The sequence below is a fragment of the Anas acuta genome, chromosome 6, assembly GCF_963932015.1.
Source record: "Anas acuta chromosome 6, bAnaAcu1.1, whole genome shotgun sequence".
NCBI classification, from domain to species: Eukaryota; Metazoa; Chordata; class Aves; order Anseriformes; family Anatidae; genus Anas; species Anas acuta.
The window spans coordinates 7,576,175-7,590,895 of NC_088984.1; the positions used below are offsets into that span (position 1 = coordinate 7,576,175).

Here is a 14,721-nt window from a genome sequence, read left to right on the forward strand (position 1 = left end):
CCCCCCGAAAAACCCAATGCTGGCTGCTGCTCGCAGCTTGGCTCAGACCCACAGCACCCCAAAATCCCTTGGCTGGGTTCCAGGAGTTCCTCCCATCCTTCCCAGCACAGCCTCAGCAGCTTCTAACTGCAGCCACCAAGGCTTTTTCTGAATTTTTATTCAACTCAAATCAATTTCCACACACTGGTGCAGAACTTCCTCTGCTCCAGGCTAACAGCAGCGAGTCAGAAATGTGAGAGCCCTTCCTCAGGGCCTGCTCCCAGGAGCAAAACTCCCCTCTGCCAAGCCCCATGGGACAGCGTGAGGGTGCAGGAGACCTCAAACAGCTTTCCGTGGTTGAGTTCCCGTGCTCCGAACACACTTCGAGGGCTTTCTGACTGAGGAGAGGGAAAATCTGACTCGCTGGAGGAAGCCGAGGAGCTTCAGTGAGAGCTCTGCGAGGGGCAGGGACCTTACATCGCTTTCAGCTCTGGGAGCACAGCAGCCTGACAAGGCAGAGAGCAGCACACCCAGCATCAAATTCAGTTTACACCTTTTCACCCAAATGCAGACGGGCCCCTCACCCAAAAACTGGCTGGAAGGAGGACTGAACAAGTGCTGAAGAGAAATTAGGGCATGCTCCGGGGAGCGTTCAGTGCTTGTCCCCTCCAGGGCTGGTTTTCAGCTCCCCGAGCCCAGGACAAGCAGCAGAGGCTCAGGCCAGAGCAAAGGATGCCTGGTAGAGCACGAGAGTGCTGGAAAATCTAAGCAAGGGTCTTCAAAACACAAGAAACAGCAGCGGGTTAAACCAACACCACGAGGACAAGAGAGGGGGGAGCAGAGCAGCGGGTGCCAGGCAGGTTAAGGCTTTTCTGCGCCGTTCATGTGAGAGGGGATCAAGCAGGCGCCCTCCCCGCAGCACACAGCTCCTGCTTTCCTAGGGATCTCACCCAAAGCTCCATCCAGTCCCTGAGAGCACGGTGATTTTTGCTCCCAGGAGCCTGCCCTGGGTGCTGGGAGGGAACACCAAGGATGGACGCTGCTCGGACCAGCAGCGGGCAGGCAGAGAAAACAAAGAGCTCCAGAGAAGGCCAAAGGAATTGGTTTAATCGCAGCGTCCCGCTTCGGAGGCTCGGGGTCTCGTCACGTCTCTGCAGGGGGATGCGGTCTAAATCTTGAAGTGGCAGCAGAAGGACGGGGAGGGAGCTGCAGCTAAATTCAAGCTTCCTGGGGGGGAAGCTTCGCTCCACACAACCCCTGAAGACTCCTGTCCCAAGCCGTGCCACACGCCAACTGCCGCCTCCTCCGTCCAAGCTGTATGGTGCCTCCTTGCTGCTGCTCTCCCCGCAGCCCAGCCCCTCGGCACAGCTGCTAGGAGCCGCTCTCCTTCTCCAGGAGCTGGGCTTCTCGGCGCCCGCTGGGCCTGAGCGCCCCTCGGCCTCTTGGAGCTCTGGGGTAGGATCCACGCTCCTGCGCCCTGGACCTCTCCCACCTCCCGCAGTCCCAGGGCCGGTGGTGGCCCCGCCAGCGGTGGTCGCTGCAGCTGAAGGCCAGGTTCTCCTTCTCCCCGCCCTGGGCCTCAGCGCCCTGCTCCGGGGTCCATCTCTCCGCATCGCGCCGCTCCTCCTTCAAATCCGCCGCCTCCGTTTCTGGTGAGGGGTCTTCAGGGCACAGCTCCTTTCTCTCGGCCAAGGCAGCGGCCCTGCTTCTGCTGGGATGTTTCGGAGCCTCCTGGCTGTGCCTCCCGCCCGGCCTCCTCTCAGGTCTCCGGCTGAAGCCCCTGGGTGCTCTGGAGCCGTGGAGCTGCTGACAGGCTTCCTCAGCCGCCTCCTGGGACCCGCTGCACGTCTGCCTGCCCGGGCCTTTGGGGCCTGGCCTCTCCCCTCTGTGCCTTTCCCTCCTGCTCTGGGGCTCCCCGGGCACCGCAGGCCTCTCGGGCTGCGCAGGCGCTGCCCTGGCTGGCTCCGGGGCCGAGGTTTGGCAGGGTGCCTGGGGCACATCCACAGCGCTTGCGCTCACCAGCTCGGAGGCAGCGGCTGCCTGGCCTGGATCAGCGGTAGCTGGAGGCTGAAAGAAAGAAGCAGAGATCTCAGAAAAGGGAGAGGAGGGTCCCGAAGCAGGCGCCGCTTGGCCCTGCAGCTCAGCAGATCCCTGCCCTCGGTGCCCTACCGCCTGGAGGCTGATGAAGAAGCGGTTCCTCTCCGCTTCGGGGTCGATGATGCCCCCTTTCTCTTGCTGCCTCTTGAAAATTAAGCGCAGTTCTTCTTGGTGCTGCAGCGTCTTGGCATCCGGCCTGTATGGCTCCTGAGCAGCAGAGGACAGAGGGGTTAAGGGTTCTCTCAGCGCTATGAGCAATTCCCCAAACTCTGCTTTGATCACGCAGCACCCTGGCAACCTGTCTGCTTGCAGCATTTGGTTCCCCAGGCTTACAGACCCCTGCGCACTGCCTGGGTGGAAGGGGAACACGCTGCCACAGAGCTGCTGTTCCCTGCAGTGACTGCCTTGGGACCTCCTGCTTCAGCATGAGATGCAGAGCGGCTAAAATCAGGAAGCACAGAGCTCCGCTGTGAGCTAGGATCACTTGCATCACCCTGAGTACATCCCAGTGGGCACAGGGAGGTATTTAAGGAGAGCTACAGTAATTCTCTTAGAGCAGAAAAAACAGAGAGATTCCACGCAGGCACTCCCTGTCCCTTGACAGAATTGCCTCTCCCCCACCACATCTGCTCAGGGCCGTCGGGATGACAACACCACACGTTCTTGCCCCTTCCTCACGAGACAGCCAAGGTCCTTTGCTTCCCTCTGACCTATCGCCCTCAAAGCTGGATCCTCCAGGACAAGCCCCCCTTCGCGGGGCAGAGGGGCTGCAAAGATCCCTTCTGAAAAGCACACAGGATGGAAATGGCACAGCTGGGCAGATCCACCTCTTACCAGCGTGTGCTGCGGGGGTGGCGCTGCCTTCAGGGCGCAGAGGTCGTAGACCAGGGTTTCCCTGCAGACAGGGCACTGCACGCCGGCGTCCTGCAGGGAGGCAAGAGGTGACACCAAACCCAGGCAGCCCCCCAGCCCACACGCTGCCAGAGCATCCCCAGGCTGGGAGTGCAACAGGGCAACCCACTTCAGCTGACCACAAACACTCTCCTGCCAGAGCAGGGAGGCTCCAGCACCACGAAAATGTCCGGATCTCACTGACTGCTACAGAAAAAGTGTCTCCCGGTACCTGTTTGGGAGAAGGAGCCAGGTGCTGCTCTCTCTCTTCCTGCTGCATAAGGATCTCCTCCTCCATGTGTTGGGCATAGCGGGCCAGGCAGTGGGAGTGGAAGTAGTGGTAGCACTGGGTCTTTGTGAAGGCTTCCCTCTCCTGCAGAGGGGAAAGGGCAGCTTTAAAGGGTTTCTGAGCACAGCATGGTGTAACCTTCCCAGCTAAGGCAGATTTTCACGCCAGTGTCAGCACTGGCAGCCGGGAGCTAGTGTTATTGATGGTAGAGGCACAGAACTTTTTCCACTGGGCCTCATCTCTGCTTTCTCAGCTCTTACTGGGACACCAGCCCCTGCTGAACTCCAGGTCAGGTCTGACCAGCACAGACCAACCGAGATGCCCCAGCAGCTATCTCCGGCTCCCCCTCCTCCTGTCTCTCTTCTCAGCCAGCTGGCAGGGCTGGGACACGCATTCCTACCTGGAATCCGTAGAGGCAGATCACACACTGGCCGTGAGGAATGTTGTTGTCAGTGAGAATCTCCTTCCCCTTCTGTTGAAGCAGAAAAAACAGCACGTTGCTCACTTGCCCCTGCACTGGCTGAGGGCTTTCCCAGCTCATGGGGCATCAGAGAGCAGTGTCTTCATCTGGCCACCCCCTTTCACCCCAACTCTCACCTCAATCAGCTCATACAGCACCTCTGTCCCCAGCCTGGCTTCAGCAATATTCCTGAGGGTCTGCAGAATCCTACAGCAAAGCAGCAGAAATACTTAAACGTGGTTTTAGGTGCCCCTTTGCGCTCTTTCACATACCTCCTGCCCCATAACACACAGAAAGGGTGCCGGCCTTGGGGCTTTGCCTATGGTGTGGGCTGAGCACACGTGTAAGCACACACCCCTGGGCTTTCCCAGCTCCCCGTGACCAGTGCTTAGAAACCTATTGTCTTGAAAGGACTGAAACTGCCCCAAATCTGTCCCAAACTGCCCGAGATTGATCTCCCCCAGCGCCCTTCAGTTTGCTGAAGGCCCAGCAGATTTAGGTCACCTTGCAGGTGGGCCAGAGGGGAAGCACCCATTCCCTGGTGTCCAACAGAGTGGTTTGTGTAGGATTTTTGCACATTTACGGTGTTTTTGGGCCCCACACACGAGCTGAGGGGGGTTTGGGTTTGGGTTTTTCCCTCCCTGCCCCCCAGCAGCCCCCCACCACTCACTTCTGGATTTGCTCATCCGACAGCCCCCGCGGGTTCCTGATGGCGATGTCCGGAGCCGCGTTGGGATACTAGAAAAGAACATAACGAACAGAAAAACAAAAAAAAGGAGGAAAAAGAGGAAAGGGGAAGGGAGAAGGGGGGTGCCCACCGCTGCCCGGGGCCTACCTGTGGGGGCACGGCCAGCAGCAGCGTGCAGCACACGAACTGCGAGTCCTGGTCCTGTGCTGTGGCGGGGTGCAGGGTGATGCTCACCTCCCAGGGCTCCGACCTGCGGGCAGCACGGGGCTCAGGGACCCAAAACCGAGGGCTGAGGTGGGTTTGTGAGGGGGGGGAACCCGGTACCGACCTGCCACAGCCCCGCCGCACCCGCAGCTCCTCCAGGTAGATGGACTCCAGCACCTCCACCTCGGCGGGCAGCGCCCTGCAGGGAGAGAAGCAGACCCTCAGAGGGGCTCTGAAGGGATGGGAGAAGAAGGAAAGGAAAGCGAGGGGCGCCGTTACCAGCCCTCCTCCTCCTCCTCCTCGCCGGCCGCCGCCATTTTAGGGCCGGCCCGGAACGGGAAGCGGCGGTTGCCGGGCGCGGTGCCGCCATGGAGGGGTACCGCGTCCTGGGCGCTGTGGGGGGAGGCTCCTTCGGCACCGTGTACAAGGCGAGGAGGCGGCACAGCGCCCAGGTGAGAGCCTGCCGGCCCTTAAACAACACGCTGGGAGGGTTTGGGGGGGGTGCGTGGGGTGTAGGGGGTGTGAGGGGGCGAGGAACGCGCCCCCCCCCCCCCCCTAACGCAGCCCTATCTGGCAGGTGGTGGCCATGAAGTTCATCCCCAAAGTGGGGCGCTCCCGCCAGGAGCTGAGGAGCCTGAGGCGAGAGATGGAGGTGATGAGGGGCCTGCGGCACCCCAACATCGTGCGGATGCTCGACAGCTTCGAGACCGAGCAGGAGGTGAGGCGGTTGATGCTTTTTGCTTGGCTATGTGGCACCCTAAGGGCTGTCACCTGCCGCCCCTCACGGCTTGGGGGCACCTCCCGAGCTCCTTCCAGCCACCCTGCCCCGTTCTGTCCCCGTCCCTATTGAATGCCACGCTCCCACCACCCGCCCATCGATTCAAAGATCGAAGCCGAAATTCGTTTAATTCCTTATTGCAGCGCTGGATGCACGGGGGAGCTCTCCACCTATCGTGCATGTCCGAAGTGGCAAACTATCTCATATTTATACATAGGTCTTCCTCGTGATGCACTTTTCACCTTTTGCTTAAAGAATGCCAGGTTGGCTGAATCAGTTGTTTTCCAAGCTGCAGAAATGCCGAGTTGGCTCGAGCTATCTCACGTTTCAGCCTAACTGAGGGTTGGCAAATAACGGGATGTGTCAATTAACAAAGTGCTTCAACATAACAGAAGGTCAACAGATAACAAGATGGCATCTATCTTATTCTCGTTAATTTCTAACCACAAGACTTATTCTGTCCCAAAGTGAGTTTATACAATATCACTATCCCTCCCCCAGCTCATCACGCTGGGGTCCTCAGCCCTCAGGGCTTTCCCCATCTCCCCGGGGCCACCAGGTGAGGGTTGTGTGAGCACAGACCCCAATCCCAGCCCTTTAGGGTTCCCACTGGCTGGGCACAAGGCAAACAGAGCCCCAAGGGCTCGGCGGGGATGTGCCCGCTGCCACCACGCTGTTCTCCCCCCCCAGGTGGTGGTGGTGACTGAGTACGCAGAGGGGGAGCTCTTCCAGATCCTGGAGGACGACGGCAGCCTGCCCGAGGAGCAGGTGAGTGGCAAGGTGGTGGCCACGCTGGCTTTGCCGCAGGATGGAGGGAATGGGATTTGTCTTTCAGCGGGCAGAGGGGCTCCGAGGCATTGCCTGGCAGAGCTGAAGGGATGCAAAGAGGGCCAGGTGGCAGCGGGTGACAGCAGGTTTCCCTCAACACAAGGCTGCTGCCTCAGCTGCTGGCACCTCCCGTGTCAGCAAAGCCAGCCCGAAGCTGGGGCTGGCACCACAGGTTGCAGGGTGAGGTTTCTGTGTCTCTGCAGGTCCAGGCCATAGCTGCCCAGCTGGTCTCTGCTCTCTACTACCTGCACTCCCACCGCATCCTGCACCGCGACATGAAACCCCAGAACATCCTGCTGGGCAAAGACGGCGTCATCAAGCTCTGCGACTTCGGGTGGGTGCTGGCGGCGAGCTGAGGGGGCCACGTGGAGCTGGTGGCAGCCAAAGGGTGCTGTAGAAGGGAAGGGGGCGTGTGGAAGGGGGTTTGGATCCTGTGAGTCCTGAAATAGGCACCTGTGCTTCGCTCCGAGCAGGTTTGCCCGCGCCATGAGCATCCACACCATGGTGCTGACCTCCATCAAGGGCACCCCGCTGTACATGTCCCCTGAGCTGGTGGAGGAGAAGCCGTACGACCACACGGCAGACCTCTGGTCGGTGGGCTGCATCCTGTACGAGCTGTTCGTGGGCACCCCTCCCTTCTACACCAGCAGCATCTTCCAGCTCGTCAGCCTCATCGTCAAGGACCCTGTCAAATGGCCCGAGGCCATAAGCCCGGTCTTCAAGGTAAGGGGACAAAAGGGACGAAGCCCTGCCTGTGGGGTGAGACCTGCTGGGGAGCTGATGGCCCCGTGTGCTGCACCGGTGGCTCACGCTTCGTTTTTCTCTCCCCTAGCAGGGATTTGAGAGCACAGCAAAGGGCTGAGGGCTTGGCCTCCTGGGCTGGGGGCTCTTATCATATCTGCTGCCCCTTCCTAAGTTGGGAAACTGAGGCAGGCAGCAGAGCAGTGGTTTAGTGGGCTGGGAAGGGAAAGCGCCTTCCCACTGCACATCTACCCTCGGCACCAGCCCCACTTTTTCTCAGAACGGTGCAGAGAACCCAGGGGCCCTGGGCTCCCTCTCTGAGGCTGGGGGAAGCGCAGTGTCACGCTGAGCACGTCTGACCCTGGCGCTGTGCTGTCCGTAGAGCTTCCTGCAGGGGCTGCTGATGAAGGACCCCCGGCAGCGCCTGTCGTGGCCGGAGCTGCTCTCCCACCCCTTCATTGCTGGCCGGGTTACTGGTGAGCACCAAGTTTTTTTTTCCAGTTTGGGACAGGTTCTTTTCCTCTGAGTACTGCCTGCAGACCGGGACCACTGCCCTTCCCTGATTTCTTGTGTTTGTCTGGTCTTTCCCTCCTTCCTCCCAGTTTCTTCCAGTCACCAACCCCTAGCTCCTGCCCCTGGGGTTGCTCAGAGTCCCCTGGGGTTCCCCTGGGATCACGGAGCCGGTCACTTTCCCAGTGTCCCAGGGGGGATCTGCTGCTGAAGATCTGCCTTCACCTTCGCAGTGATCGACGACACAGAAGAGCATGGGATCTCAAACCCCTTCACCACCAAGCTGCCCCCAGAGCTGCAGGCCCTGAAGGAGCAGCAAGCTCATTCCCTGGCCCCCAGGAGCGGCCAGTCCAGGATCCTGAGAAAGGCCCGGCAGAAGATGGCTGAGGAGGCACAGAAGAAGGTAGAAGAAAGTGTGGGGTTCCCTGGACTGTGCCCCATTGTTATGGCAAAGGAAGGGCACTGAAATGGGGCCTGGTGGGAAAGACAGAAGGTGCAGGGAAATGATGGGGGTATTTATTGGCCCTATATAAGGCAGGATGTGGGATCCTTGGTGTGTGGGGGGCATCAGGGGCTCGTCTGGCTGTCTGAATAACCCTGACCAAACGTCTCTGCCGTCACCCAGGAGCAGCTAAAGGCAAATACTGCATGTCTGAAGGATTCTGGCAAGGGAAACGCTGGGCATAAACCCAGAGCAGCTCCTGGGAAGGCAGCCCTAGGGGAGGGGGAGCCACCAGCTGCCTCCAAAGAGAAGAACTCCAGTGTCCTGCAAGGAAAGAGCAGCGTGGCACAGCGGCAGCTGGAGGAGCCTCCTCCCAGCCCATGGTAAGGCAGGGCTGGGGCTGGGAGAGGAGGAAGAGGGGAAAGCTCACTTAACGGGTCGTTTTCTTTGCCAGGGAGCACAGCATCACTCACGATTACGAGCAGGAGTTCTGCAGAGCAGGAGTCCCTCTGCACGCTGCTGCTGGCAGGGCACAGCCCCACGGCAGGCGCAGCATTGAGGCTGTGGACCTGGAGAGCGAGGTGAGCGGGGGTCTGGCAGCGAGGACAGCAGCGCCTGCCGCCTAGGGTCTGCTGCAGAGACCCTGGAGCAGGCGGGGTCTGGCTCCAGCCTTCTCTCCTCCGTGGTCAGGAGCTGGAGAGTGATGAGGAGTGGCAGCACCTGATCGAGGCCACCGAGCCCTCGGCCACGCAGCTGAGCGTGCCGCTGAGCCTCCTGAGGGACACAGCCTTCCGCCACCGCCTCCGGGCCCGCCTCGCAGCCTCTGCTCAGCAGGTGAGGGGCCTGGAGGCCTTCTTCTTTCCTGGGGTTGGGGCAGGAGCACTAGGAGAGCCCCCACTCTGTCCTGGAGAGTCCCGCTGCTTCCTCAGGAAGCGGAGCTGCCTCATATTTAACTTGTCAGCCGCTCCCCTGCCTTAGAGGGTGATGGAGAGGCTGGGGCTGCTGCTGAGCACGAGCCTTTTTGGCTTTCCGTGCTCAGGTGCTAGAAGGGATGCTAGAGGGAGCCTCCCACCTCCGCCCCGTGCTCCGTGTTGTGGGCAACCTCCTGGCTACCCGCTGCCACGCCGAGCTGCTGGAGCAGTTGTGCCTGGAGCTGAACGTGCCGCTGGCCCTGTTGCAGCTGACCAAGCAGATCCTGCAAAGCGGATGCACGAAGCAGGTGGGTGGATGGCCCCAGGCGGACTGAAGCTCCCTCAGTCCCGCAGCGTGGCTGTATTAGGGGATGCTGGGGAGCTCCTTGTGTCCTACAGGTGCTGGCTTACAGGCACAGTGCTTCCTCCTGGCCCCCTTGAGGAGGGAGAGGCCGTGGCCAGGAAGGATGCCCCTGCGGTGGTGTTGGAATGGCCAGCAGGCATTTGCCTCCTGCTGTTTCTCTCTGTTCTGCAGCAGCCCTGGTGTGTCGCAGTGCTGACAGACCTCGTCAGGGTGACCACGGTTTATTTCAGCAGTGCGTGCAGCCTGGAGGAGAGTGAGCAGAAGGACAGGTAGGGACAAGGCCCCCCTGTAGGGGCACGGCCAGCTCTTGTCCTTCCAGTCAGTGACCACCTTTCTCTGCTCTCCTTTACTCTTGCTGCCTCGCCAAGCCTGCAGGCCTTCCAGGAGAGTGCCAACCACTTCCTCGCCCTGCTGCTGGATCTGCTGGCTGAGCCAGCCGACAGTGAGATGAGACTCTGCCAGCAAAGCCTCCTGGTAAGGGTGCCCCTGTCTTTCTTCTCCTCCCCTCACAGCAGCTGTGGGGCTGGGCGTGCATCCTAGGGGGAGAGCAGGCTGAGGAGCCCGCTCCCAGCTGTGTGACCTGATGCATCCTAGTCAGGGCAAGCTGTCTGAGCCCCTGGTTTTGTTAGTTTTGTTTTGTTTGTTTTGTGGGGATCTCAGAAAGGAATTCTCTGAGGGGGCGCCTCCACGTGTACCCCTCCCGCAGCCAGCCTGTGGCTGCCACGCAGCAGCAGTGGGGCTGAGGTGGCTGCAGGGGACGTTGGGCCCTGAATTTGGGCCCTTTTCCCACCTCTGCTCTCCCCGCTTAGCTTCCTCCACGGTTGCTTGTCTCTCTCCTCTCACTCTCCACCCGCTGTGACGGCAATCCCCGTGTCTCCCCCAGTGCTTCACGCTGCTCTGTGAGAGCCTGGACGCCACGTGCCCCTCTGTCTCTGCTCCTTTCTACACCAGCCTGCGAGAGGAGCATCAGCCCCTGCTGGACAGGCTTCTCCAGGGATCCCTCTCAGAGCATCACGCTTTGCCAGGTAGCACTGGTGGCAGCTCTCCGTCTCCTCCTGGGGCTTCCTAGGGTTTCCCTTCTCCCTCCAGCCCTTTAGTTCCCCCAGAGCACTGACAGCCACTGCAGTACCATTTCCAGCAGAAAGTGGCTGCCCAAATTGCTCAAACCCCTGCTGCTCAGGGCTCTCCTGTTCTCTCTTCTCTCCCTCACTCCCAGATCTCACTCTTCTCATCGCCCAAGCCTGACTTTTCCTCTCTTGGCCTCCAGCCCCATCCCAAACTGCTCCTCAGCGCCCTTCAGCCAGGCTCTGTCCCTGTGCAGGTGCAGCGATGGAGGCCAAATCAGCCCATGACCAGAGCCAACATGTGGCAGACCTTTACACAGCCGCGTTGGCCGCTGCCTGCAGCATCCCCCTGGCGAGGAACAGCAGTCGGGACGCCAAGAAGCAGGTCAGGCCAGCTCTCTTTGCAGGGCATGGATGTACAGCCTCTCTGGAGGCAGCAGGAGAATCTCTTTTTCAGCAGTGAAATGCAGGGCCGGGGTTCTCCAAGTTTGCTGTCCAAGATTTGAAGTCCAAGAGCTGAGCTCCAGGAGTTTGAGGACTCCTGAATCTATTAAAAGACTCACGCTGGGGAAGCCTAAATATTTATTGCCTAAACATTTATTGCCTAAATAAATAGGCAATGCAGAGAAGGCACGAGGAATTCCTAAATGCCTGTGATAGGAGCTGTAGGGAATCTGAAGCTGAATGACACTGACAAAGAGGGAAATCAGGAACAGATTTATATTTGATCATTACCCTGAACTCTGAGCCAGCAGAGAGGAAAGCAGAGTATGAAACTTGTTCGGTCTGTGCAACGCTTCCTGCGCCCGGGCTGCCTAACAGGCTGTGCTTTCTGCAGGTTGCTTTCAGGGTAGCTGAAAAGCTTACGGATGGAGAGAACCGACAGCTTGGGAGGCTGCTGGGAAGGCTGGAGCACCCAGGCTGCTCCTTGAACGTCCTGAAGGTAAGAGCTCTGCCCATTTTTCCGTCTGCCCATGGAGGTGCCTGCTTGCATCTCTCCCCTCCACCTCGCAGATCCTCTACGCTGCCTGCCACGCCAGCCCGAGCCTGTGCCAGCACCTAGGGAGGAGCCAGCAAGCGTGGGGTTGCCTCCTGCAGCTCTCACAGGGCAAGGTAGGGCTGGCTGCAGCCCCTGTGCTGGGGAGGGAGGGAGTGCAGCAACCAGGAGCTGCTCCTCTAGGCTATCTTCCTCCCGGGGCCTCGAAACATCCCCTCCTCCCCTCCCAGCCCTGTGACTCCCGCTCCCTCGGCAGGTCCCCATGGCAGAGGCGGCCCAGGGGGTGTCCTGCGAGGCTTCCCTGTACCTGCTGGCCCTGCTCACCCTGCAGCCCCAGGCCTGCCCTCCCAGGTAAGCACCCGTGGGCGAGATAAAAACATTTTCTGCCCCCAAACAAACCTGTCCTACCCAGAGCTGGGCTCCTGTTCCTGCTGTCCCCTCCGATCCTGACGCCCAGCGTGGCCAAGGAAGCTCTGGGATGCAGGGCTCGCCCTCCTCCCACACGGTGGCTACTTCCCAGCCCTGTGGGGTGTTTCTTTCCCCTGCTCCCTGTGTTTCAGGCTCGAGGAGGTGCTTTCCCTGGCCGTGGATGTCCTCACCCAGTCTCCTGTCGCCTCCCGAGTGGTGAGTGTGTTCCCGGAGGCACCACGGGGAGGGCTGTGGAGCCCCACACCCCGTCGGGGCCCTGCTCTTGGTCACGCAGCACGGGCTGGGGCAGGTGCTGAGCCACCAGTGGGCAGGAAGGTCCCAAAGGTGCCGATCTCTGCTCCCCCAGGGTGCTGCAGCCTTCCTCCTGGCACAGCTCAGTCAGCACGGGGTGGACGTGGTGCTTGGGGAAGAAGAGGTCCTACCGGCGGTGACCAACGCCCTGACAGCGCCTGCTGAGGTATGGGGTGGGGGCAGAGGGGCAGAGGGGCCACGCTCTCACCCCAATACAGGCAAAAATGGGGCCAGAAGGGTGCGGGGCTGGTGCTGCTGCCCTCAGACTCATCTCCAGCCTGCCCCCCGCTCTCTTACAGCTGCAGCTCCCCCCGCCGCTGGGTGCCGGTCTCTACGATGGGCTCATTTTCCTCCTGCTGAAGCTGCTCGCCCAGGTACCAGTCTTCCCTTCTCCCTTCTCCTCATCCCCTGCTGGCTCCGTGTCCATCTTTGGGGCTGGCAGGGGCACGGACCAGAGCCCCTCAACGCCCCCTCCCCGCCTGCAGGAGGACAGGGCCGTGGAGCAGGGCTTTGCTGCCTCGGAGCTGTGGAGCGTGCTGTGGCACGGCGTGGCTGCGGTGCTTCGTGTGGGGGCAGAACCCGAGGGAGAAGCCCCGGGAGCACACCGCCCCGCGGCACAGCCAGACTGGGACCTCCTCTCCCCTCAAGGTAGGAGCTGTGGGGCGAGCAGCATCTGCCCTGGAGCCTGCTCCACGTTCTGCCCTCAAGCCAGAGGGGCTCAGGGGCTTTTCTCCTCCTTTTTCTTCTCCTCCTTTTTCTTCTCCTCCTTTTTCTTCTCCTCCTTTTTCTTCTCCTCCTTTTTCTTCTCCTCCTTTTTCTTCTCCTCCTTTTTCTTCTCCTCCTTTTTCTTCTCCTCCTTTTTCTTCTCCTCCTTTTTCTTCTCCTCCTTTTTCTTCTCCTCCTTTTTCTTCTCCTCCTTTTTCTTCTCCTCCTTTTTCTTCTCCTCCTTTTTCTTCTCCTCCTTTTTCTTCTCCTCCTTTTTCTTCTCCTCCTTTTTCTTCTCCTTCTTGCTATCTGTGTCACGGTGTGAGGGCTGTCTGCAGCACCAGCAGACAGAAGAGAGGAGGTTTTTCAACCTTTCTTTTGGCTCCGTTGTGCTGTTTCCCCCGCAGGCACACTGCTCTTCCTCAGCCTGGCCCTCTTCATCTTCACTCGCGAGTCCCACCGCTGCCTGCCGCAGCTCACCCAGTCCCACAGCGTCCTCATGGTGACGTTGAGGAGCCTGCTGTCCCCTGCCTTCCTGGCCTGCCTGGCACAGACGTGAGTTGGGAGGGCTGGAGAGGGCTGAGAAGCTCCTGAGCTGGTGCTTGCAGGGCACAGCTCCCCAGCAGAGCCTCTCCTCAGGGACTGCTCTCTGCCTCTGATTATTTTTTTCTCATTGCCTGTATCAAGCCCAGTCTCTCTCAAAAATTCAGGCAAGCAGGAGAGGACGGGGACACAGAACTCGTCCCAGCGGTGGTGATCCAGGCCTGCCAGCTCCTCTGCTTCCCTTTCGCCCTGGATGTGGACAGAGACACCTTAGCCTCGGTCGTGGCAGCAGTGAGAGACTCCCAGCTCCCCGCCCAGCTGCTGCAGGTACCCCCTGGCCCCGCGCAGCTCCGCGCTGAGCCTCGGGCAGCCCTCAGCTGCTCCCTGCCCCGCGTGGCAGGACGAGGAGCTCAGCGCTGCCGTGTCTCCTTTCTCCTCAGGCCTGCTGTCACCACCTGCCGCTCCCGGCCGCGGAGCTCCCCGTCAGCCTCTTGTGCCACCTCGTTGTGTCCGACGAGCGGGTCGTGGCTCAAGTAGTCCAGCAGGCTGCTGCCTCGGAGCCCATCCTCGCCTTTTTGACCACCGTCCTGTTCTCAGACAGCCTCCCGCTGCTGACCGACCTCCTGTCTCTCTTGACTCACGTGGCGCGGGTCTCCTCGGAGCACCTGCCCTTCCTCCAGAGCATCCTGGGGGGCTCGGACGCGTCCCACCAGCCTCTAACCCGCTTGCTCGGCCACCGGGAGCCCCCCATCCGTGCCAAAACCTGCAGCCTGCTGGGCAACCTGCTCCGCCACAGCCACGGCTTGCCTCAGGAGCTGCAGAACCAGCTGGAAAGCCTCCTGGAGAGCCTCCTGGCGTGCCTGGCAGACCGGGACCAGGACGTCCGCAGAGCAGCCAGCTTCGCCGTGGGCAACGCCGCCTGCCACCCGGCCTCCCCACCCCGCACCCTGCGCAGCGCCGTGCCCGGGCTGACTCGCCTGCTGCTCGACCCCAACCCCAGGACGCGCCGCAACGCCGCCTCGGCCCTGGGGAACCTGTGCTGGTGCTCGACGGAGCTGGGGGAGCTGCTGCTGGAGAGCCGAGCCCCCCGCGTCCTGCTGGAGGTGGCCTGCCGGGACCCCCAGGCCGGCGTGCGGGATAGAGCCCTGATAGCGCTGCGGGCTGCCAGCCGGCACCCTGGGGTGCAGCAGGTAACCGCTCGCCCTTCTGTTGGGCTGCCGGTGGCACTGGGGGGATGCTACTGGGCTAACTGGGCTGACTGGTGGCTCCTGTGCCTCTGTGTGCCCTGCAGGTGCTGCTGTCGCTGGGGGCTGGCGAGAAGCTGGTGGCGCACGCAGCGCCTGGTGGCAGCCCCTGGCTTTCTGCACGGCACTGCCAGAAGCTCCTCAGCCTCCTCGCGGCCTCGCACAGCAGCTGAGGACGCGGTGGCACCTGCGGGACCCCCGCAGCAGGGACAGGACAGCAGGGACACGGCTCCCTCCAGCCCCGACCCCGAGTGGATCCCCACCAA

The 14,721-nt window shown here is 61.0% G+C and overlaps 2 protein-coding genes across 7 annotated transcripts; one reads left to right on the top strand and one right to left on the bottom strand.

The window, feature by feature from the left end:
• Nucleotides 1-140: 140 nt before the first annotated feature.
• Nucleotides 141-4,978, bottom strand: RNF25 (ring finger protein 25). Its single transcript, XM_068687220.1, has 10 exons — nucleotides 4,888-4,978; nucleotides 4,733-4,807; nucleotides 4,552-4,654; nucleotides 4,387-4,454; nucleotides 3,854-3,923; nucleotides 3,657-3,728; nucleotides 3,200-3,340; nucleotides 2,911-3,000; nucleotides 2,149-2,283; nucleotides 141-2,046 (listed from the first exon to the last, which is right to left on the bottom strand). The coding sequence occupies exons 1-10, from the start codon at nucleotides 4,923-4,925 to the stop codon at nucleotides 1,351-1,353; spliced, it is 1,488 nt and encodes a 495-aa protein (XP_068543321.1). The 5' UTR covers nucleotides 4,926-4,978; the 3' UTR covers nucleotides 141-1,350.
• Nucleotides 4,932-14,644, top strand: STK36 (serine/threonine kinase 36). 6 transcript variants are annotated; one of them, XM_068687201.1, is made up of 26 exons: nucleotides 4,932-5,060; nucleotides 5,186-5,326; nucleotides 6,077-6,154; nucleotides 6,418-6,548; nucleotides 6,688-6,937; nucleotides 7,338-7,431; nucleotides 7,699-7,868; nucleotides 8,091-8,290; nucleotides 8,362-8,488; nucleotides 8,577-8,741; nucleotides 8,947-9,126; nucleotides 9,354-9,451; nucleotides 9,551-9,656; nucleotides 10,066-10,207; nucleotides 10,504-10,631; nucleotides 11,085-11,189; nucleotides 11,261-11,359; nucleotides 11,500-11,594; nucleotides 11,804-11,867; nucleotides 12,019-12,129; nucleotides 12,263-12,337; nucleotides 12,449-12,611; nucleotides 13,076-13,223; nucleotides 13,379-13,538; nucleotides 13,652-14,401; nucleotides 14,503-14,644. In XM_068687201.1, the coding sequence occupies exons 1-26, from the start codon at nucleotides 4,977-4,979 to the stop codon at nucleotides 14,626-14,628; spliced, it is 3,990 nt and encodes a 1,329-aa protein (XP_068543302.1). In that variant the 5' UTR covers nucleotides 4,932-4,976; the 3' UTR covers nucleotides 14,629-14,644. The 6 variants fall into 6 exon arrangements, with proteins under 6 accessions (XP_068543302.1, XP_068543301.1, XP_068543303.1 ...); XM_068687200.1 differs by having other exon boundaries at nucleotides 11,261-11,358; nucleotides 11,496-11,594; XM_068687202.1 differs by having other exon boundaries at nucleotides 9,357-9,451; nucleotides 11,261-11,358; nucleotides 11,496-11,594.
• The last annotated feature ends 77 nt before the right edge of the window (nucleotides 14,645-14,721 follow it).